Below are 22,228 nucleotides of genomic sequence, written 5' to 3'. Positions count from 1 at the left end.
AGGACACAAGGAACATCTTGCTGTCACAGAAGCAGCAGGCAATAACTTGGAAAACACAGCCAGAGAAAGCAGGTTTGCCCCTTTCTACCCTGCATAGGCCTCCAAAGATGGTATCACAGGGCAAGTTGTTCCTTCTGGGATTAGAGCCTGACATCCAGCGCAGTTACAAAACATGTTTCATGATTACAGTCGTTTTTTCTAAGCAATTTGAGTTCAAAGTTGTTGAGTTCACCATTTCTAGGGTGCTCCTTGGAGAAATGTCTGACACTGCAGCATCTCTCCTGTGAGGAAAGGCAGAGAGAGCTGGGACTGATCCATGTACAGAAGAGAAGGCTCAGGGGGGATCTTCTGAATCTACACAACTGTGGAAAGTGAAATATGACTCAACAATGAGTTCTGGCAGCCAGGAGAGTCAGCCATGTCCTGGGATACATCAGGCACAGCATCACCAGCCAGGTAAGGGAGGGGATTGTCCTGCTCTGCTCTGAACTGGGGCAGCCTCACTTCAGGTCCTGGGGGCAGTTTTGGGCACCACAAGGTAAGAAGGAAATCAGACTATGCAAGTGTGTCCAGAGGAGGGTGACCAAGATGGTGAAAGGTGTCAAGGGCAAGACTTATGAGGAGCAGCTGAGGTCACTTGGTTCGTTCAGCCTGGAGGAGGCTGAGGAGAGACCTCACAGTCTGCACCTCTCTCAAGGGGTATGGCGGAGGTGCTGGTGTTCCCTCTCTGGTGACCAGCAGCAGGACATGAGGCATTGGAAAGGAGTCTGAACTCTGGGACAAGGTTCTCCACTGAGCAGGTGGCTGGGCACTGGAAGAGGCTCCCTGGGGAAGTGTTCACAGCACCAAGCCTGACAGCCTTCAAGGAGGGTCTGCATGATGCTCAGTCACACAGTTTAGCTTTAGGTAGTCCTGCGAGGAGCAGGGAGCCAGACTCAATGATCCTTGTGAATCCCTTCTGATTTGAATTATTTTGTGATTCTTCATTCACTCTTGGCCGCTCTCCAGTGACCGAGGTATTTCTTGCAACATTGTGCCTAAAGTGACACATCTCTGCACACTACACCATCCTCTCATCAAACAAAATAATCTCTCATTTTTTCCATCCCTCTCTCCTGCTAGCCCAGAATGACACCTGCCTTTATCCTCCCCCAACAGCTTATTATCACCTTGCATTTAATGGTCTCTACTGTAACTTATCCACTCCCACTGCACTGCTGCTCTGCCAGCTCTCACCCATTTATACTCGAATGGCTGATTTCTCCTCCTAACTACAGCTCTTTGCACTTGCCTTTATCAAATTTCTTCTCGTTATTTCAGACCATTTTTCCTGTGTATTATGGCCATTTCAAATTCTGATACAAACCTCCAAAGTGCCTGAGTGTATTCTCAAGTCACTGCCAACCGTGGATTTTTATACAGGCTATTTATTTCACCACTCCAGCCATTAACAAAGATATGGAAAAATACAGACCCTGAAATAAAATGCATAGTGGTCTCACAATGCCCTCTCTGGCTTTATACCAATAGCATTTCCAAGTGCAATTTTTCTGCTAAATTGTGTTAATTTGCTTCATTTCTTCTTTTCCTTGAAAAAAGGAGAAAGAGTATAGTGAGGCAAAGAAAACATTAACAGCATCAGTTTCCTCTGAATCATCTGTCATTTTTTTCTCTATCCTCTCATTTTTTCTCATTTAATCATGTGTCTTTCCTTCAGATTTCCGCAGTTTTCATTTTGATTGATCCTTACAAGCCCTTGCTGTGCCATTTTCCCTTCACATTAGGACACTGCTGATGGGCCATTAAAAAAGCACCTCTCTTCAGTTATCCCACCCACCCCTCCCAAATGGATCCAGGCATCCACACCCACACTTGCCAAAACTGCCTTTTGAGGTACTTATTCTGCTTCCCTCATCTCCCTGCTGTCTCCAGAGCACCAAATGCCAACTCCACGGCCACTTCCACCTGAATTACTTTTGACTTTTAAAGTTTTAAGCTTCAAATAACCCTGACTGCAACCCAGAGCTGTTAACTCCAGAATAGCAACACCCTGTACCTTCTGAAATACAAACAGTCCTCTGGAAAAAAATTCTATTAACTCTCTGTCTTTTCAAGTCTTCCCATGTTAGGAACTTTCCCAACAGATTCTAAAGTATTGTTTGGAAATACTGGTGGATGAAAAACTGAGCATAAGCCAGCCATATGCACTTCCAGCCCAGAAAGCCAAATGTGTCCTGGGCTGCATCCCCAGCACCATGGGCAGCAGATCAAGGCAGGAGGTTCTGTCCATCTGCTCTGCTCTGCTGAGACCCCACCTGCAGTGCTGCATCCAGCTCTGGGACCTGCCAGAGCAAATCCAGAGGAAGGCACAAAAATGATCCCATGGCTGGAACACCTGTCCTTTGAGGAAAGGCTGAAGGATCAGTTTAGACTGACATTAAGGAAGAAATTTTTCATGATGAGAGAGACACACAGGAACAGGGTGCCCAGAGAAGTTGTGGGTGCCCCATTCCTGGAAGCATTTGAGGACTAGAGGACACTGAACATTCCTTTCCAACCCAAACCATTCTGTGATTTCCCAAGCTTTGGACATACACTGTTGGTGCTCAGCACAGTGCCCCCAGCCTTTCTGAGCAACAGACAGGTCTGTGATCCAGTGCTGCCATTTATCTCCAAAGTTGCTGAAATGCACATCAATCACTTCTGGCACATCCTGACGCTGAGCTCCTCCTGTGTATTCCTCACACTGCGCACAGACGTTTCAGCTTCACATGCTCGTTCTCTCTCCTGGATATTACAGTCCCAGCTCCCATGAATAATTCATTTACGTCAATGAAGTGCTACAGTCTGTCAGGACACAGTTTCATAGCAGAAGCCAAGACAGAACCCAAAATTTCAAGCCCCTCCACCAGTTGGATTTGAGCCCTAAAGACTAGAAATGAGAATTGATTTTTTTTTTCTCTTTTGGACAGTAATGCTGTTTAGGAGCCACAAATCTCTCCTGGAAGTTCAGCTGTTAACTAGCAACCTTCCCTGAAGAAAGGCTCTGAGCAGTCACTGTTTATGACCAACCAGCCAAGCAACCTTTCCCTACAAGCTGCCAAAACACATCCTTGGCAGAAACCTGGCCAGGTGTTCAGAGGGCTTTAGAGCAATCAAAACACTATTGATACCCAGGCAGGATACCCATTGCTGCAATAGTTCACATGAAGAAATGTAACAGGATACCTCCCTCCCCCATTCTGCTCTCTCCACAAGAAAGAACCAAAAAACCCAACACCAGATTTACTGCAGTGCCAATGTCATTGTAATTACAAAATCCTGTAATCACACAAAACAGTTTAAGGGCTCTGTATCTTTGAGACAGCTTCAAGATTACACAAAATATAGCAGTTATGGCAACAAGTCTTATTTTAGCTCTGTATAATGTCAGGATGACCAAAGTGGAGATTGTCTCTTTACAGAAGTCATCAAATTCAAATAGAAGACACTGTTAATTCAACATCCAGACAAGCTTTTGCTAAGGTAGATTTATTAAGCCTCTAAGTATCTGTGTTACCAAGTGTCTGTCATGAATCAAAAGCACCATGGTCTGTTTCTGTGTTACGCTTCAGGTCCGTCTTCTCCTGGCCAAAAATAGGTTCAATATTTTAGTTCAATATTATTTCTTGAATTAATGTACAAAATGCAACGTGTCCAAATACAACCAGAATTGATACTTCTGGCCTCTAAGGTTGAAATCAATTACCAGTTGCCAAGCTGATTTGCCAATTTATGCTCACTGACAACCAGCCTGTGCTCCTCTCTGGCTATTTGACACTTCACATTTGGAACAGTTTGTGAAAGCTGAACTCAGCCACGCACAAAAGTACAGAAGGATTTTTACAAAGGTTTGTGCCATGCTATTACCCATCTCCACAGTGTCCCTGATCTGTTTTGGGGTCCTTTTACCTGGCAGTGCTCACCTGAAAGCCTGAAACCAGGAGTGTCTAAGGGTCTCTGTTGCTCAAATGAGCACCTGAACTGCATCTCACAGGGCACCTTTCCTCTGCACCCTGGACATGAGCTGCAGGTGAGTGTGTAACAATGAGACAGATGAGATTTCTAGCCAAGGGTGTCAGATGCAGTTATGTGGATTTTTACAATCTGTGATCAGCATCCAACAAGTGCTTCTAATTTTACTGGGACTCGGACCTGGATATTTCTCCCCTACTTTTAGAGGTTTTTTAGGTATTATAGAGCACCACTCAAAAACATGCCTTTGTAAGAGGGAGGGAAAAGTGGATAGAGAGGTTTTAAAATTCAGCTCAGTATTATCCATGCTGCTGCTGCTACCAATTCTGATCTTAATATTTAGCCAAATAAGAGGCTGAGGGATGAGGAAAGACATGGACAACACTGGAGAAAGAAGAGTCAAAAGAGAACAAGCATGGACAGTCTGAAGCCCAGGAGCATTACTCCAAATCCTCAACTAAGGCAGGACATGTTAACAACTGCTGCTTATGGGGTTACAGGAATCCTGATCCCCACTATCCATCTGGGAGATTAAACATCACAAGTATTGGCTGTGAAACAACGAGGATTTCTCCTCAGCACTCCTGGCAGAGCTGCAGCCCAAGAACTGAATCTCACTGCTGGAGCCATCAGACACAGCCAGACTTCTGCAGGGTTTGGCAGGCACAGGATCTGTATAAAATGACTGCATGTTACCTCCCTCTAAAACTTCTGTTTGTCATCTAGATGAGACTGCAAGCATCTTTACGCTGTGTTTTAAGCATATAATTAAGAATATAGAGTATACCGTTGGCACTTACTCAGCAAATGGTGATGATATAATTAAATCCCATGAACAACTGGAAATTTGTATTTTCAAATTTCTGTATATGATGGCTAGAGGCAGAAACTGCTTTTATGATGGAACAGAAAAGTGTCATGTACTATTCAGTGTAAAATTGATCTGAAGCATTTTTAATCTACCAACATTAGCTCCCTCAGCTCCCCAAAGGGAATATGTTTGTTAATTATCCTAGCAGATCAAAAGGACATATAGAGTGAAAATTCTTTTAGAAGAGGAATCTTTAATTTAACAGCCAAATAAAATTCACTGTCTGGTTACCTGAAGTTGGGGGAAAAAGCAAAGTACATCTAAAGGATGTATTTAAACTGTAAGGATATGGTATTTTGGGGGACCTGATCCTGTAGATCATATTTTTATACTGAGGATTGTTTCTGTACCAGTTCTGAATACGGGACCAGTATTCTTGCCCTGCTACCTTTTAAGGTTCTTCACTAGGAGTTAGCCCAAAGGAAGCAGAACAAGTTCCTGCAACTCTAAACTGCAGTTCAGCTTGGCTGAGCAGCCCATGAATTCAGGCTGGGCATCTGTCAGCATTTCACAGAGGAGAAAAACTCCAGCCTACCCACCTAAAGGGACATTCCAGAGTGCACAGGCTCCCAGCAAACTGGTGCCATCACCAAATATGTTCTGGTGAACATTCAGCAAGAACAGCTGAGAAAGTGGTAAATTAATTTGTGGAGCCCACCTGGAAGAGGTGGGAAACTATCTTTCAGCTTTAAACTAAGACTTTGTTCTAAAAGATAATGAACTGTAGTTTAGAAGCATTTATGGATCTATTGGAAGTTCCAGGGCATCATCTGTGTAAAGGAAGGAAGTGTGGTTAGATCATCACAACAGTTTAAGTTATGGCTAGAAACTTTACAACAAAGAGGAAAGCTTTGTTAATTTTTTACACTTTGAGGTTCCTACCTGATTTAGAGACATTTATACTCAAATTATCCCTCTGGTGAGGGTCAGAAACATTCATTGAAAATCTTGCAGTATGGCAGGATTAGGTATAGCCCAGCCCTGGGCTAGTGATATCTAATTTGAATACAAAAAGCTATTGAGAGGCAGGTTCCAATGCTTCAAACAATGCTTCAGTTCAGGGCAGACTGTTCTGACTCCAGGAGCTTTCATCTGTGATGTTTCATCAATGTGTGGATTCTTAATCTGCATAATCTTTAACTCAAGTAAGTTTTCATTCAAAAGAGAAGCTAAATAAAGACATTAGGTAATAATTTAACAACATAGCTCAGATTTAACGTCCAAGAACAGATTGTAACCAAGCACCATTCCAATCTGACAGCAAAAGCAAGGCAAAGAAACACCAACAGCTTTATACACACACACACACACACAGTATCACATAACTGGTTTGAAATAGGAACCAGGTTCCAGGGGTTATGAGCTTCTTCAAATGTCCTTTCATTTCAATGGGAACTCTGCACCCTGTTAATAAATTACTGATGCCATACAAACAACACCTATATCCAAAAGTCAGCTGGTGATTCACCTAAAACTGTCCTCCCCCACCTCCCAAACAACAGCAATTGGTAACAAGAGCTTCTGTTTCCCCAGATTTAGCCAAGCTTCCCTTTATACAAAAAACATGAAGTATCAAATGAATACAGAATTTTAAGAGCTGAAAGAATAATTGCTTTCGTAAGAAACTCCGAGATGTGACACAAAAGAAACAAGACTGAGTCTGTATATAAAATTATAGGTTGATGTTAATTATGTAGATTAAAGTCACAGATGATGAATAGTATGTAATCATGTTAAACAGGTTTCAAGAAAGCTTTACTATGAAATGAATTGAAATTTGGTGAAGTTAAATGAATTTCATTTCACTTTGGCAACTGTGAAAATATTACTTTACTTTAAATGCATTCAGAATTTCAAATTCCCAATATGTAAAATTTTCAAACTTTAAGTAGTTTACTACAGCTATAGCTGTTCTCTGAAATGAAATATTAGCCCTTTTAACAAAGAAAAAAAATCCCTTCTCAATTTTTAATTTCTTTTTTACATAAAGGATGAGAAGCACTCCCAAAACAAAATCAATTTACAATTTTAAAAGGTTACTACAGATAAAAATGTACATTCCTTTTGCTTTGTGACTACATATTAAGCAAGACAGTGCCTAAATGCAGAGAATGCTCCATGTTTTCACTGCACAAGCATTACACGTTGCCACATTTACACTGGGGAGTCGGAAGGCATAGCTCAGTGGCATCAATCTTCACATTATGAGAAATGGAAAGCACTCGTTCAGCTGCACTCAGGCTGTTGCTTCTTTGCACCTGGAATCCAGTGAGAACTCACCCTGACCTTTCATGTTTCCCTGAAAAAGCTTCCCTACACTTTTGTATAAACCAGCAGACACTGGGGATGAGCAGCTTTTCAGTTCTTTCATTGACTATAAAAAGCAGGTTTTCTTTAAATCAATAGTTTAATAGTTATGCTAAATACAGATTTTGTCACGTTTCTTGCTTGTAATTCAACGTAATGCTCCTGGGTACCTCAGTCATCCTCTTGCTGATTTCTTTTCTGTCAACAGAACGGGAGAGATCAGAATGTTAGGACACAGTTATCTGAAGTAAGAGCACTAATAAATCATGTCAAGTGTTCCAGATACAATGGATTAGACAGTGACTGCATTTCTAAGTCATTTTTTGGAACAGTAAGAGGTAATTTTTCCAGCAAATGGAACAGAGCAATATCAACCCTCTCTCATCCCAACCTATAGGATTTTATTTCCAGTAAAGAACAAGATTTGCCTAGTCCATTAACTCATGGGATATACAAGAACCAGAAAACATCACGGTGGTGGCAAGAGTCGGTGATGCAGATGCAGGTAACCTGCCCTCCCTTGCCTGCCTTACAAAGATGTCATGTTTTCATATCACTGTGCATTAAAAGACCAAAGAAAGCAGACTGAAAAAGGAACAACTCTATCGTGGTTTTTCTTAATATATTTATCTTGTAACTTTTAAAGAAAAAAGTTAAAAACATTAAAAGTTAAAAGCATTAGCTCCAGGCATTCAAAAAGCACATTTCCATTCATATTTACATTTCAGTAAGAAAGGAAACAGCTCAGTCCTTCAGTAAGATATGTCAAACTGCATTCATTGCTTCCCATAAAAATAAAATTAATTAAGCAAAGTGAGAGCAGTAAAAAGCTTGCTCTTCATCACTTCAGAAACAATCAACCCAACATTGTGTGATGGTTTCATACATTGCTTTTTCTGTAATTTTGTACACATTGTTAGTAGCATCAGCAGAGATCCAGGGACTTAAGTGTTTCCATTTGACAAAGGTGGAAGGTCAGAGACTCTTTTCTGCTACTTCTTACCAGTTTCAGAAAGTCAATCAATTTGTGAACATCCTCTCCTGTGGAAAGGTCCACAAAGTCCTTGGGCAGTCGGTAGCTCAGGTAGGGACTGGGCTGCACGGTGACTTTGCTGTTGGTACAACGGAACACTGGATAGTCCTTTGGAAAAGGAGACAAGAACAGTGGACATGAACATGAAATGTTTCTGGGACTCCTCCGTGAGACTGAGTCACGCTGCCAATGAGTTTATTTGGCACTCACTCATCTAAACTTGCGCTTTCTAAAAATTGTAGCTTTCTTATAAAACCTCTGCCCACTTAGGAGCAATTTGAAATGTCAAACATGTTAAACAGTCAAATAATGGCTTTCATTACCTCACTTTAAAGTTGCTACAGTGTATCAGTTATTAATGCATTTAATAAATTCATGCTTGTGACAGTGCTGTAATAAGAAACTTTGGGCAACAGTATCTAGATACATATATGGATACAGAAAAATATTTTGATAGAATCCCTAAACTTGTCTTCAGTTTCCTTGTTTAAACACATTTGCAACTATAATCTTTTTGAAATAATAATTTAAGCTTTCCAACCAATTTATTTACCGAAGGAAAAAATACCTCTATAAAAGGGCCAAAAATATTTCTAAATGCTGAATTGTAGCAACAGATTTTGGAGAATGATATAATTTTCAATTCAACCCATGCCATGCAATTGCCAGCTGTACTGCAATAAACAGCTTCATTTTAAGAAAAATCAGCAACTTTACACCAGATTATGTGACTGGATGTCAGATGAAACATGAAGGCAAGTTATTCTACTTCTCATCCAGGACTGAACTACAGAAAACTGTGCAAAGCATCTGGCAATGAGAAAAAGGAAATCCCAAAAAGAAAATTCACGTCCCACAGACAGCTCTGAATTGGGAGCGTGTTATAACAAAGGAGACACAGCTTTCAGCAGGAGGGCTCATGGAATGGGTTTTCATACAGCAACAGCCCCATGGTGGGACAGAGGCAATGGCCTGGAGGACAGCCTGGAGTGGGGTGTCCCTGTCAATGTGTTATGGAAAGGGCCACAGGACCAAAGAAACTCTCAGATGTTAAAATCAGCTCAATGAAGTTTATCATTTCAGTCATTTCTAATGCAGTTCAACAGCTAGGAAATAAAGCAAAGCCCACTCTGGCCAGCCACCTCTCCTCAGAAAATAACCAAGTGTTTCCCAAAATCCACTAACACATCACTTCCTATCTCCTACCCAGCTGCCCAAGGACTTGTTAGGATGTGAGGACTCCATCTCAAAATGCAGTGAGAAAAAAAGCTGGAATACAAAAAATAAAGACTATTCCTCCCTTTGTGTATTAATGGGAAGTTACTTGTTTTACAGAGGAAATGTGGCTTGGAAGAGGGACGGAAAAGCCTTGTTCTGCAAGTCCTGGGAGTTCAACCAGAGGACAAGACTTTGCTAAAGGTATTCCGGATGAGGAAGAGACAAAAGTTAAGCTTCTGCTTGTCTTCCCCCAAGCATAAAACTGGAGATGTGGGAAACTGCATGACAGATGTCAAGAAACAAGTAGAAATTTAAGTGATTATATAGAAAGGTAATAGGTTTTAAGAAAAACTGAAAGGAATGCATCAAAACTGTGTAAAAGCAAGTTTCAGGGCATCTTCTTTGCAATGAGGTCAAAGCTGCAATATGGGCTTGTGCTGTTTGAACTAAAAATTCCCTTGCAGGCATCTAAAACTAGCAGGTGATACTTGTTGAGATTAACTATAAGGTAGATTCTACTTAAAGAGAGCTTGCATTTCACAGGAGGTTCATTTACTTCAGAGGATCTGCATCACAATTAGATTGTAACAGCAAAAGAAAGCAAAAATAAGGCCATGAATCCTGTTGGATGTTATTCAGCCTCCCTCACCTGTTCTGTTGCTTCCCCTTCACTCTGGTCTCCTTTTAAGTTTTTTCCAGAGGTGAGTTCTTCCCATGTAAAGAGCAGGGAGTCTGTTACTTCACCAAATGGGTTAAAATCTATTAACCAAATCTTACCCTGCAAAGGAACCACAGATGAATTAAAACAAACCACAGAATCAAAACAAAGCAAAAAAGAAAAAAAAAAAAAGGGAAAAAATCAAAATACTCATATACTCAGATTATTTTAGTATGCTTGGTCTTCAGATAAAAATATGTCAAAATTGAAACTACTTGGTTTTAAGACTTAAAATATTCTAACATCCTTTACCTTATAGAGTTTTATATCACAGCAAGCTATCATGTATTAATTTACTTTGATTTTTTTTTTTTTTTAACAGAAGATCAGACAGAGCTCAAATAAACTGAATTTAGTTCTATGCAAGGTGCTTTCAGATGAGCCCACCGAAGTTCTGGCAAATCCCCATGATCCACCAAGATCCCCAGAGAGAATGAACAAGGAACTGGGGAGAGCAGTAATCAAAAACCACAAAAAAAAAAACCAAACCCAAAACACAACCAAACCCAAAACAAGACCAAACAAACAAAAAAAAAACCCCAAACTGCCCACACAGGGATTTTGCTTTCCATGAAAAACCACCTCAGCAATGCTGCACCATCCAGCAGTCTACAAAAATTGCTGTTGTTGGTCTTACAAGGGACCCTAAAAACAGAGAGCAGGGTCTGCAAAATGCTGGTGGAGCTCATGAAACCTCAAAGATGCTGTACAGACATAGATAAATAAAGAATAACTTAAAGGCATTTTTAATATAGCCATTACTAGCAGTCCACACTAGTTTCTACCTCAACTTTAGTACGTCTGAGTTCCAAACAGTTGTGGTAGAGTGCACAATAACACAACTGCTTTACAACTGAAAAATGAAAGCAGAAACTAACAAGATGCATTAGAAGTAACAGATGTGTGGGGGAGGAAGAAATAGTCTGTGTTCCTTAAGTCACTTCAAGAGACAACCCCCAGCACAGGGCCATCTTCTCTTGCCCAAGGAAGTATCAACTCTTCTAATAAAACAAAACATTGTAATAAATTATAAGAAAATATGACTACAGCTGCTAGTAAAAATTTGCAAAACCAGTATTACATCTGGAAGAAATCAGTTCTATCAAACAGGGAAGGGAAAAGTTGCAGTAACATAAGCAGGGCTGGAGAATTTTATTGTGTTTATTATAAAGATCAAGTGGAATTGGAAAACAAACCTGAAGACAGTTTAGCTACTAAACATTCATTTTGCTTTCTCCTCTTTTCCTTCATTTCTGCAGGATCTTCTTGCTTTAAAAGATCTTGCCTATCTTGATTCAAACAGCAAATACATTCAATTATTTACACTACAGCCATCTGGTTTCTAACACGAAGATGCTTTTGAGGAGAGTAACATGGAGACTGCCTCCCCCAGGCACGCCACCTGAGCTATCTGACACACTGTGGGACTGCAAGTGATGGAAACCTGCGAGCAGAAATGTTCTGCTGCCTCTGTTACCATCCCCAGCGAGCTCCTGGTGCAGGTGTGGGGAGTCCCAGCAGAGATGAAACCAGTGGTTACGACTTGCAAGCTGGAGCTGGGCCAGCAGCCCAGCAGGGAGCGTGTGGTTGCACACAGGCTTTCACAGGTGTCTGTCTCAGGGCAGGTCCACGGGGAACAGCTCTCACAGAGCACATTTTAAGAAGCCAAAGCACAGAAACAACAGTGCTGAAACCAGACGGTTACAAAAGAAACTACAAATTGGGGGACACAGACCTGAGTGGTATCTTATTTGTTCTGGAAGGGTGAGCAAGCCCAGATCTGCATGGTTGAGCTGCAACACCTCTGCACTAATATTGGCACCACCAGAGCAGAGAGCCAATGGGGCAAGCTCTGCTGTCATTTCCCATCCTTGGTCCTCCTCAAAAGGCTGGCACAAATTCTCATGATAAGTAATCTTTTACTTTTGCTGATGGGGGTGTCTTGTCAGCTCCAAGGCAGCACGAGGAGGAATCTGTGGGCTTAGATTCATTCTATCACTCTAGAAGAACAAGCTAATGAACCAATTTAATCACACACAGAAGCAATGGCTGGCAAAGTTCATTCAGCAGCTCAGAGAATCTTTCCTTGCATCAGAAACGTTTATACCTAATACTTCTCTATGAAAGGCTTTCAGAGAAATTCCTCTTCACCCCAAATACATTCAGCTCAGCTCTTTCACAGGAACATTAAGATCATTTCTCTAGAGAATAAATGTACCCTGGAAAAAAACTGAAGATTGATTTTGAGACTACTGAAAGCAACAGGCTTTTTGTGAGCACCCAGCAGTGTTCCTCCACCCCTGCAGACAGCAGTGCAGCAGCTGTTTCCTTGAGATGGTCTTAAACCTGCACTGAGCTTTGCTAGCTGCAAATTGATGGCAAGTGGCAAAACAAACTCAGTATCTCTTTTCAGGGCTCATTAAAAGGAGTGTATATAACCCTGGGTCAGTAACCAGACTGCCTTTTCTTAAGATTAAATTCTCTCTCAAGTCTTACATGCAATGTCATCATTTAAATACAGTTTCAGATAACTTGCACTGTGTATCTAAAAAGCAGTAGTAAGGCTATTTATCTGCTATCTTTTGACTGCTATTAGTAATCTTTGCCATACAAGAGCAGAGAAATGCACAAGCCAGGAAAAAACAGTTGTGCGTAAGTGGAGGGGGAAAAAACATTCCCCTACTTGTACTGCATGGGGTTTTCTTCTCATCCTAAAAGAAGGAATCATTAGATTTACCACACCCTGTCAGCTTCATGGGGGTTTTTTGCCAAGGCATTAAGCAGCAGGGCACTGAAAGGAAGTGCCCATGACAAAGCCTGTTGTTTAAAGGAAGTTAGAGACAGATAAAATGCAAACTTACACTGTTACATCTCCCTAACTCCAGCTGCACCTTCTTGCACAGTGACAATGCTCACAAGGCACAGACACAAGCACTGGTCTGCTCCTCAACAAGAGCTGTGAGCCAGCAGGGGTCTGGAGCCACTCCCTGCATTGCTCTGTCCTAAGATAATGACTTGTCTTGAACTTGGTTTGTTGTTCACACCTGGGGGACAGCAAAGAGCAACAGCAGAGCCGACTCTCAGGCTTTTGTGAACTCTCCCCTCCAATTCAATGAGCAGGACCTGTGGAGCCAACTCCAGACAGTCCCTAAAGCAACTGGAGTGAGCACGGGGAGGAGACTGCTGTCATTTACAACAGTAACAACAACTTGCTTCTCCAAGCTGAATATTTAGAGTTGAAAGGATTTAAAACAAGCAGACAGTGAACATTTCTCTCCTTCTGTAGGTGAGGTTGCTGTGCAACCAGCCTGATGAGGAGCACGGGCTCTGGAAATTAATCATGCTCACAATATTCTTTTGCTGTCTGTAACTCACCCGCCAAGGGAGCGATGAATAACAGAGTTGCAAACCACAATAGTACCGTGTGAAAGGAGAAGCATCTGACACACAAAGGGCTAGCAGGCAGTTTACAAGACCTGAGGGTAGAAGGCACCGAGAGAAATCTACAAACAGATATATTTTATCTTGACAGATGAAGAAACACTGCTCATTTGAGATACCACAGGCTGAAACCTTTTACTTAAATAATTTCTCTTCATGCCTCAGCTATGAGGCAGAGCACCCAACGGCAGAATCTGGTTCAATGCTCAAGTGCTGCTCCTCATTTTCCCTGGCAGCATCCTCACGTCTGTCGATCTGAGCCTGGGCAGGTAATTTCAATTACAGCACAGCTGCTCTAGCCCACAGCCTCATTTTAGGTACCTGCATTAAAAGCTGGGCTGAGAAATGGTACAGTTGTTGTTTTCCACATGAGACACGCTCCTGTTTTGTAAACTATGGCATGATTTACTGTTACACAATTACAAAACAGTTCAGCAACATTCAAAATGAGAATCAGGACTTACTTCCAATACACTCAACTCTAATAAAGACTTTTTCCAATCAGGCCCTTCCAGCACAATTCATCTGACCAAATATTTCTTCTCAGTCACACTAGGAGAAGTCAGGGTTACTAACTCTGATACTGGCACCTTCTTAGAATTATTTAGGTTGGAAAAGTCCTTTAAGATCATCAAGTGCAACCCTTAGTCCAGCATCTCTGTGTTCACCCCTAATCAACACCTCTAAGCACTACACCTACATGTCTTTCAAATAGCTGAGGTGGGATGCTTCTCCCCAGCTCCATCACTATCTGGATGTTGAGGGTTCTGATGTGCCCAACTCTCAGAAGCACAATTGGAGCAGCTTCAAAAGAAAAAACTGGCTTCCATCTGTCACAAACTGGGCACACCACATTCACACCCTCTTTGGACAATTACCCCTTCCTGTCCCAGACTTCCAGATATGAACCACTTTCCAATCTCAGAAGGATAATCTGAAGAAATATTAAGGATAATTTTGATGAATTCAAGTGCTGTAGTGAAAAAACAAACAGAGGGAAAAAGAAATAAAGCCTATGGAAATACTGTTAAAAAAAAAAATGCCCCAAACCCGTTTGTGTGTTTGAAAGCTATTTGGACCATGCCCTTAATGAAAGAGTCACAGAATATCCTGAGTTGGAAGGGACTCACAAGGCCACTGAGTCCAGCTCCTGGCCCTGCACAGGACGGCCCCACAAATCCCACCATGTGCCTGGCAACACCACCCATAACCACATGCTTTGATTTTCAGTCAGCCTGAATTGCTCAAGCAATAGGACTTGATGACCATTGTAGGTCTCTCCAACTGAAACAGTCTATTCTACTCTAAATTACTGCAGCAAGGACTCTCACGTCATAACAAAAACTGAGTTGCCTCTTGTAGATTCACAGAACTGAGAAAATTGCAGTCAAAGCCTAAGTTCTGTGCTTTAGAACAGACAACTTCTCTGGAAGATATTAACTAAATAATTACATCACTGACACAGACATTTTTACACCCCTAATCCTATTATTCTCCTACTGTAGACAGCATTTATCATAGAAAAAGACCTGTGGAACAGAATAACATCAAGTACTTTTTGCTTGGTGCTTTTTTGTTTGGTTGGGGTTTTTACTTCAGTGATATTTTTTTTGTTTGGTTGGTTGTTTTTTTTCCAGGACCACTTCTAGGAAGACAAAGCTATTACTTGCTTGATCTTTGTATCATTTCAAGTTTTCACACAATAAATAATTATATAGAACCTATTGTTCACTTACCCTGCTGTCTCTGTACACATCAAAAACAACTGAAAAGGAGAAAAAAAATGTTAATTGCAAAAGATATATAATATCACAGAAGATGTCTAAATCTGAATAGATACTTGGGTACACAGCAGAATCTGCAAAGTCAATATGTCTAATGAACTGCAAGCCAGAACTGGGTATACTTCAAGCTGAAACATTTGAGTATATAATGTGGTATATATTAGAGCTGAAACATTTCAAGAACTATTGTCAATGCACTGGGAAATCAGCTGCTGGGTTTTTCCATTTAATGCAGATTTCTTCTGTTGATTTTTCTCCCATGAAGAATATTTGATAAACTCTTAGCCCAGAGAGCTTATCTTTGACATTACTGCTGTTTCGTTTACAGCAGAACAGAGACGTTTCAGGGCAGGATCAAGACTTCATTGTGTTGGACATTGCACAAACATTTAATAAGAGAAGGTTCCTGCTCCTGCTGAAATTAGGATTTCAGCAGCTAACAAGACAAACAGGTTGGAGGAACAAAGGGGTCGGTGGCAGTGAAATGGCCATGTTTGATGTCACCCAGAGCAGACACAGCACACCTAATTAATATAAACAAATCCTTCAAACAACCCCCTTGGCACTCAGTGACTGACTCAAAGCTGCCTTGCCTGGCTCACTGTTGTTCCTCCCCTTGGCTTAATTAAACATGACTCTGTAGATGCAGCTTTCCATCAGCTCCTGCTCTGTATGGTTAAACAAACCTTTGAGCTGTCTTTCTATTGAGCTAGGGAAATCAACTCAGGCATGGCTACATGCAAAAGTTGTACCAGTTTAGCAGGAAGAAAGGAAAAAGAAAAAAAAAAAGATTTAGAAAAGCCTCAGACAAGGGGTGTATTGTTACTTCCTTCACTAATAAGGGAATATTTCAGCTAAGAGATTTCCCAATATATGTGGATAAACTAAACTCAGGATGTGACTGCAGAACACTTGAGTCTCAGGAAGCTGCCTGTCAGGAACAGGGATGTTGACTGATCACGTCCATGCATGTAAAGCTTAATCTGACATTTCATGTGAAGTTGGCTGGGCTAAGGGCAAACCACAGCCCCACAAAGCCAAAGCCAGTCACGTAGCTGGTTTTTACCATGCAGCCTAAAAATCCTCACAGCTTTTGCACAAGCTGGGCTGTGCCAATGCCAAAAGCACTCCAGGATTAAGTGCTCCGTTCCCAGGAAGAGGAGCCCTCAGTGACTAAGCCAGTCACCGATGCAAAGAGGGGGTACAGGAACCCCAGGATTTCTCCTCCAGCTGTTCAACTGAACTTAGTGCCTGCACCACATCCTCTCCTTAGTCATAGCCAAAAGATATCCCTTGCATCTGAGGGTTTCTACAGTGAGGTCTGTCAGCCTAAAGCAAGCCCAGGGCAATCATTGAGGCTAGTGGCATTTATTGGGATTCACACAGCTGGAATTCAGACTGAGTACACTCTGGTGACTGGTTCAGGACAGTCATAAACACTGAACAAGAAGAAAACCTGAATTATTCCCACTCTCAGAGCAGGAGTGTCCTGTGCCAGTGAGACTGTAGTCAAACTTCACCAGAAACTGCTCTAAATAGAGGGAAAGCCAAAGCCCAGCTCTGCACTATCGACACCCCCAGAGCACTGCTCTTACTGGGCTCTCATCAAAGATATTTAGAAGGTTCTAACATAATTTAGAAGTATTTATAAAGCATTCACCCATCTGTTATCCTACTGCTCTGACTCTGCAATGCTTCAGCTGCTCTGACTCAACTCTTCCATCTGGAGATGCTACCAGACCAACTGGAAAAAGCAGAGCAAATAGCATCAAAATCCCCAATGAAACAAGAAGTCAGGAAAAAAAGCTGTAATACCTTTCCTTTTAAAAGCAAACAAACAAGCAAACCCAGATTTTTATTGTTAACAACACATATGCTACTGGGCAGTGGATCAAGGGAGATGATGGGGGATAAATTCAATGTGATTTTAAAAAAATACACCCACAAAACCACAGAAAACATTCTCTGCATGGCATTTCTCTGCAGATGGACCAGCATTTAGTGCCTAAGAATAAAAGGTTAACAAACCTGCATCCCAGAAGTTTGCCCTGAAACCTCCTTTTCCCTCAAGGCAACTCAAATGGCACCCTTTACATAAGATGACATTTCAGACCTTTCAGTTCACCAGACAGCCATTTCAGAGCCTAAATCTAAGCATCAATTTCCAAAAATAGTGCTTTGAATTCTTATCTATCAGTCGATTACACACCAGCTAAAATTACACTGAAACACAGAGGAAAATTAAAAGGCAGTAATCAGAATGCCAGATCTATATGACTGATCTTACTTCAAATGTAATGGACATATTAAATTAATGTACTATTCTACTGGTCTTCTCCAAGCAGCAGTCCATGAGAACTTCTCTGGACTGAAACAGAGCAGCTTTGCAGAGTCAAATTATTAAGAATTTTAATACAACAGAGACTGGCACTTGAAGGTACCTTCTTCAAACAGTTAGAGAGGACAGATCTATTTGACAGCTCTGGCATCTCAATAAAAGAATTAATGATGTTGAAAACCCACCTAAAGGCTGACTTTTCAAAGCATTAGACATGACAGTAAAACTGCCAAAAAATTCTTATGTTTATGATCTTTTCTTAAGCTGAGGTTTGGTCCATGCCAGACCTAATTTAAATTTCTTCATCATGTTTTTCACCACTATTGATCACCCATCACGATGTAGCACCATTCAATTATCATTAAACCACGTTAGAAAACTATTTCAAATCAAATTTGCAAAGGACTTTACATTTTGAGAACAACACGATTTACTTGGACTGATTAGGTGTAACAAACACTGTGGCCTTTATTCAAAGGTTTTGGAACCTAACCTGGTGTGCATTGATATTCTACAAGAAATAATTAAAACTTCTTGAAAAGAAACTTAAAAATCCTTTATTCAAGGAATACATCAATAATTTAGCAGCAAACATCTGACAACACTTTTATAAACAAGTATTCTTCTCACTACTGAGTGCCTTTTTTCAAGGATCTCCCTGCTTTTCTGGCATAAACATTATTTTCAAGTATAAGGGGGAAAAGCTTTTTAAGAAGTAATTATGCCTTTTGAAGGGATCTTTCACTCATTTCTTGTGTTTTCTTGGAGAGCTCCAGCCTATTCCTTCAGAGTTTTTTGTTGCCAATGAAATTCCAAACGTTTGCTGCTCAACATGCTGTAGCCATAAGAGCTTTCAGACTCTCCCAAGCTAAAGAGAACCAAGCCCTGTGAAAGCAAGAGCAATGAAGAGAGAGAGGCATACCCACAGATACCCTCAAGATACTTACAGTCTTCATCCAAGAATTTATATTGTATGTGTTTCTTGAAAAACTCCTGTATGGATCTACAGATCTCCTCATGCTGCTTAGAGATATGATCGTAGTACTGGGTGTAGTCCCTCTGTGATATACCTGTCAATAATTTCAGGTAATTATAATGATAAAGAGCTCTAGGCATGCCAAAAATCCAACCAGAAAAAAAAAAAAAGCAGTTATCAGACACAGAAGATTTCCCAAGTTTCTACCATTATTAGTGACTTAACTGTTTGGCTTTATTCTGCTGTACTTAAAGTACTTCCATTAGGAATCTCTCCCTTGAACAGCTCTGTCCAGAATTCTGTGAACCTCATTTTATATGTACATACTTTGACAATCTTAAAGTGAATTTCAGGAGGAAATTTTGCCTGTGTTTAAGTTTCCAGCTCCCATCTTTTCCTTTCAGTTTTTTTCCCTTTAGCTACTCTGGTCAAAAACCTTGTTGTGCACATGACATGTAGAGACCACAATTTGGAACCATGAAATGCCAGGGTTGGAGGCTAAGCTTGCACATTAGCAAAAATCATCCTTGGATACCACAGACTCTCATTTAACTGATTTTTTAAGTGTGGAATAAAATGTACCTCTGATAAGCCACTACAGGTGAATCCCTAAATCCCCAAATCAGTGGGATGGCACGCAGGCCAGCACCTTAGTGTTCCCATTTGCTCCCTCAAGGGTTTTCTTGCCTATGTAGACAAACCACCCCTCCTACAAGTTCTTAATTTCATACATTTGTCTACAAGACACTGGTTTAAAATGACATCAACAGGATTATACACTTGCATGCATCTTGAGTGACAAGAGTTCTCATACAGGATATGTGTCAACATAAAACATTGCAATACCCTGCTTGACAAATGTCAAATCCAAGACCTGCCCCATCACTGCAGAATGAGTAATTCAGGCTATTTACATACAAAAAGAGACAGAATTCCCCAAGGAAGATGTGTCAGTGACCTCAGTTTGCTGTTTTAACCCTATACAAACCACAGAGTTTTACTGTAAGACAATGCTGACCACCACCAAGTATGTGCTTTTTAAAAGGAAGGTCATGTAAAAAATTTGTGATGTCAGTGGAACTTTGAATATTTAAAGCTTAACTTGAGTCTAGAAAACAAAAACCAAAAGATGATGGAATCTAAGGGGATGCAGATGTGTAACTGGAAAATCATTCACTATACTGCAAGTATCATTCCTTAGGTTGACTGACAGGCTTATTAATTTTAACAGCATGGGAACATATTGTGAAAAATCTTGGAACTATCTTCAGAAATGCAGCTGGAGTGCTAGCTAAAAAAAAAATCCCATACTGGCAGATATACTAGGTTCCAAAACCTGGCCATGAAATGCACAGAGTGCTTAATTAGCCAGTGTACAAATGCTTTGTATCTCTGGCAGTTACGGTGTTCCAGTATCACAAGGCAGGATAGGATTCAGCTCTCCTCCCTTCAAAAAGCTCTGTCAGGACTCATTAAGCAATACAGACTAAATGGGAAATCTCTGCTATTAGGAAGACAAACTCTGTTACAGAGAGCTATAATACACTTGCAAGTGCCATAAATGGAGAGAAAATGGGAAGATGACCATAGGAACACCAGAAGAAACAGCCAAATAAAAGGGCTTAGGAGAACGGTGTGTGTTGACAGCACCTGTATTAGCACAGCTCAAATATCTGCATGCAGCTCTACAGGAAACCCAAATCAGGAAATGAAGAACAGGGAGTGTGCTCCTAAAGGTTCACAGAGATGGGACTGGATGGAGCAACAAATTGCTGACAGCTCCCAACAGGTACAAAAAGGCACAGCCAAAACAAGCCCACACTCACCATGCTAAGACAGGAGGAACAGTGAGAACTGCAAAGCCAATAAATACCTCTGGCCTTCCATATCACCACAAGGAACCCTGGAGAGACCACTTGTGGATATGGAGCTTGGTGCTTGTGAATATGTAGGCATGAGAGAGGCAAAGTGAGCAAAACTAGTTTTATCTTAAAGTAAAAAAAAAAAAAAAAATCACCTTCTTTCCTATATTTGCTCCATCACTGCTATAACACTTCCTTGTTAGAAGAGTTTAGGCAGAATGATTCAAGCTTATTCAGAACAAATGTGCACTAATCCTGTGCTATTTGAGTTTCTGCTAATCTCTAAAGATTTCATGGTAGACCACACCAAAACCAAACTTCAGAGTAGTAATTAGCCTGAAATTAAACCCTCAATTCAAGCACCTGTATGTGCACTGAGTATTTCATTTCCTGCTATAGTCAACAGAGAATAGTCAACACAACCAAAGGAGTAAAACTGAGCTAAATTTACCCTAAATTACCCTAAATTTACCCTACTCAGCTGCCTACAACACATGCTCTAGCACAATCTGCCTGTTCTCCAGCTGCCAGAGATCTCCCAATGCACCCACCAGCTCTGAGCATGCTGTGGATGGATACCCTGGCTCTTCAGTGCCACTTGAAATGTTTTACATTTAGGATTCTGCACTGGACTAACAGGCTCTAACTAAGCTACACTGAATTTAATATGAACCCAAGACACCTCCTACACCTGTGGAGATGTTCTGACCTCCCCAACTTTCTGCATATAACATCCACATGGGGTCATGTATTTACAGCACAACACACAACTGCCTCTGTATTCATTCTGCAAGCTGGAGACAATGCAATTTGCTCCTGAATATAAAAAGACTCTGCCTTTGGGTGAAGTTTCTGAATTAACAATTAAATTAAGAATATTCCCCATGTAATGGCAAGCATGCTGAGCTGTCAGTCTTTCAAATACAGTGGAAAGTGAGATGTGGTAAACCACATTTTAAATTACAGAAAGAATAAACCATTAATTTCAGAAATGAAGTGTGAAAAGAAAGAGCTTTCTTCAGACTTAGCTCTCATTCGAGGAATCAGAGAAACTCCTCAAAACTTCATCCAATAATTTTGTTTTTAGGAAATTCCTTACCTAAAAGCTTGTTTTCCTTGACAAAGCATCTGAATTCTGCACCAGGGATTAGTTCACACCATTTGCGAAGAACAAGCTGTGGAGGAAAAACAAATGACAAAGCATTGTTTCAGAAAAGTAACAGCATCCTTTTGTCAACAGGTCTGCCTTTTAGAGCTACAGTTTTGCTGTAATGATAAGATGACCACTGATACTAGAAAACAAAACAATCTTAAATCTGCAGGTCACATAGTCATCTTTGCAAATATTTCAAAACAATTAGATTTAACATCAATTTCAGAGAAACACAGAAGGCTTTCAGTTGGATGGCATCTCTAAAGACCACATAGTCTAAGCTAGCTTAAAGCAGAGAGGTTCAGATTGGACATAAGAAACCATGAGGACAGTCAAGCACTGGAGGAACTCCCTCACAGAGGCTGGGCAGCCTCTACTCACTGAGGTTTTCAAGACAGATTTTATAAAATACCAAGTGGGACAATATGATCACATTCCTTACCCACCTTTGAGCATGAAGACGCACTAAGCACCTCCTGAAGTCCCTGCCCACCTTAATTTTATGCTCTTCCA

At 40.9% G+C, this 22,228-nt stretch overlaps 1 protein-coding gene across 1 annotated transcript in view; it reads right to left on the bottom strand.

The window, feature by feature from the left end:
• Window positions 1-6,078: 6,078 nt before the first annotated feature.
• Window positions 6,079-22,228, bottom strand: part of CDC123 (cell division cycle 123) — a 31,781-nt gene continuing 15,631 nt past the window's right edge. Inside the window, exons 8-13 of the mRNA XM_038153562.1 lie at window positions 21,662-21,737; window positions 18,672-18,794; window positions 15,339-15,367; window positions 10,093-10,221; window positions 8,196-8,333; window positions 6,079-7,390 (exon numbers count right to left, since the gene is read on the bottom strand). Coding sequence (XP_038009490.1) covers window positions 7,364-7,390; window positions 8,196-8,333; window positions 10,093-10,221; window positions 15,339-15,367; window positions 18,672-18,794; window positions 21,662-21,737 — 522 coding nt within the window. The 3' untranslated portion in view covers window positions 6,079-7,363. The remainder of the gene's footprint in view (window positions 7,391-8,195; window positions 8,334-10,092; window positions 10,222-15,338; window positions 15,368-18,671; window positions 18,795-21,661; window positions 21,738-22,228) is intronic.

The sequence above is a fragment of the Motacilla alba genome, chromosome 1A, assembly GCF_015832195.1.
Source record: "Motacilla alba alba isolate MOTALB_02 chromosome 1A, Motacilla_alba_V1.0_pri, whole genome shotgun sequence".
NCBI lineage: Eukaryota > Metazoa > Chordata > Aves > Passeriformes > Motacillidae > Motacilla > Motacilla alba.
This window is presented reverse-complemented; position numbering and strand designations above follow the sequence as displayed.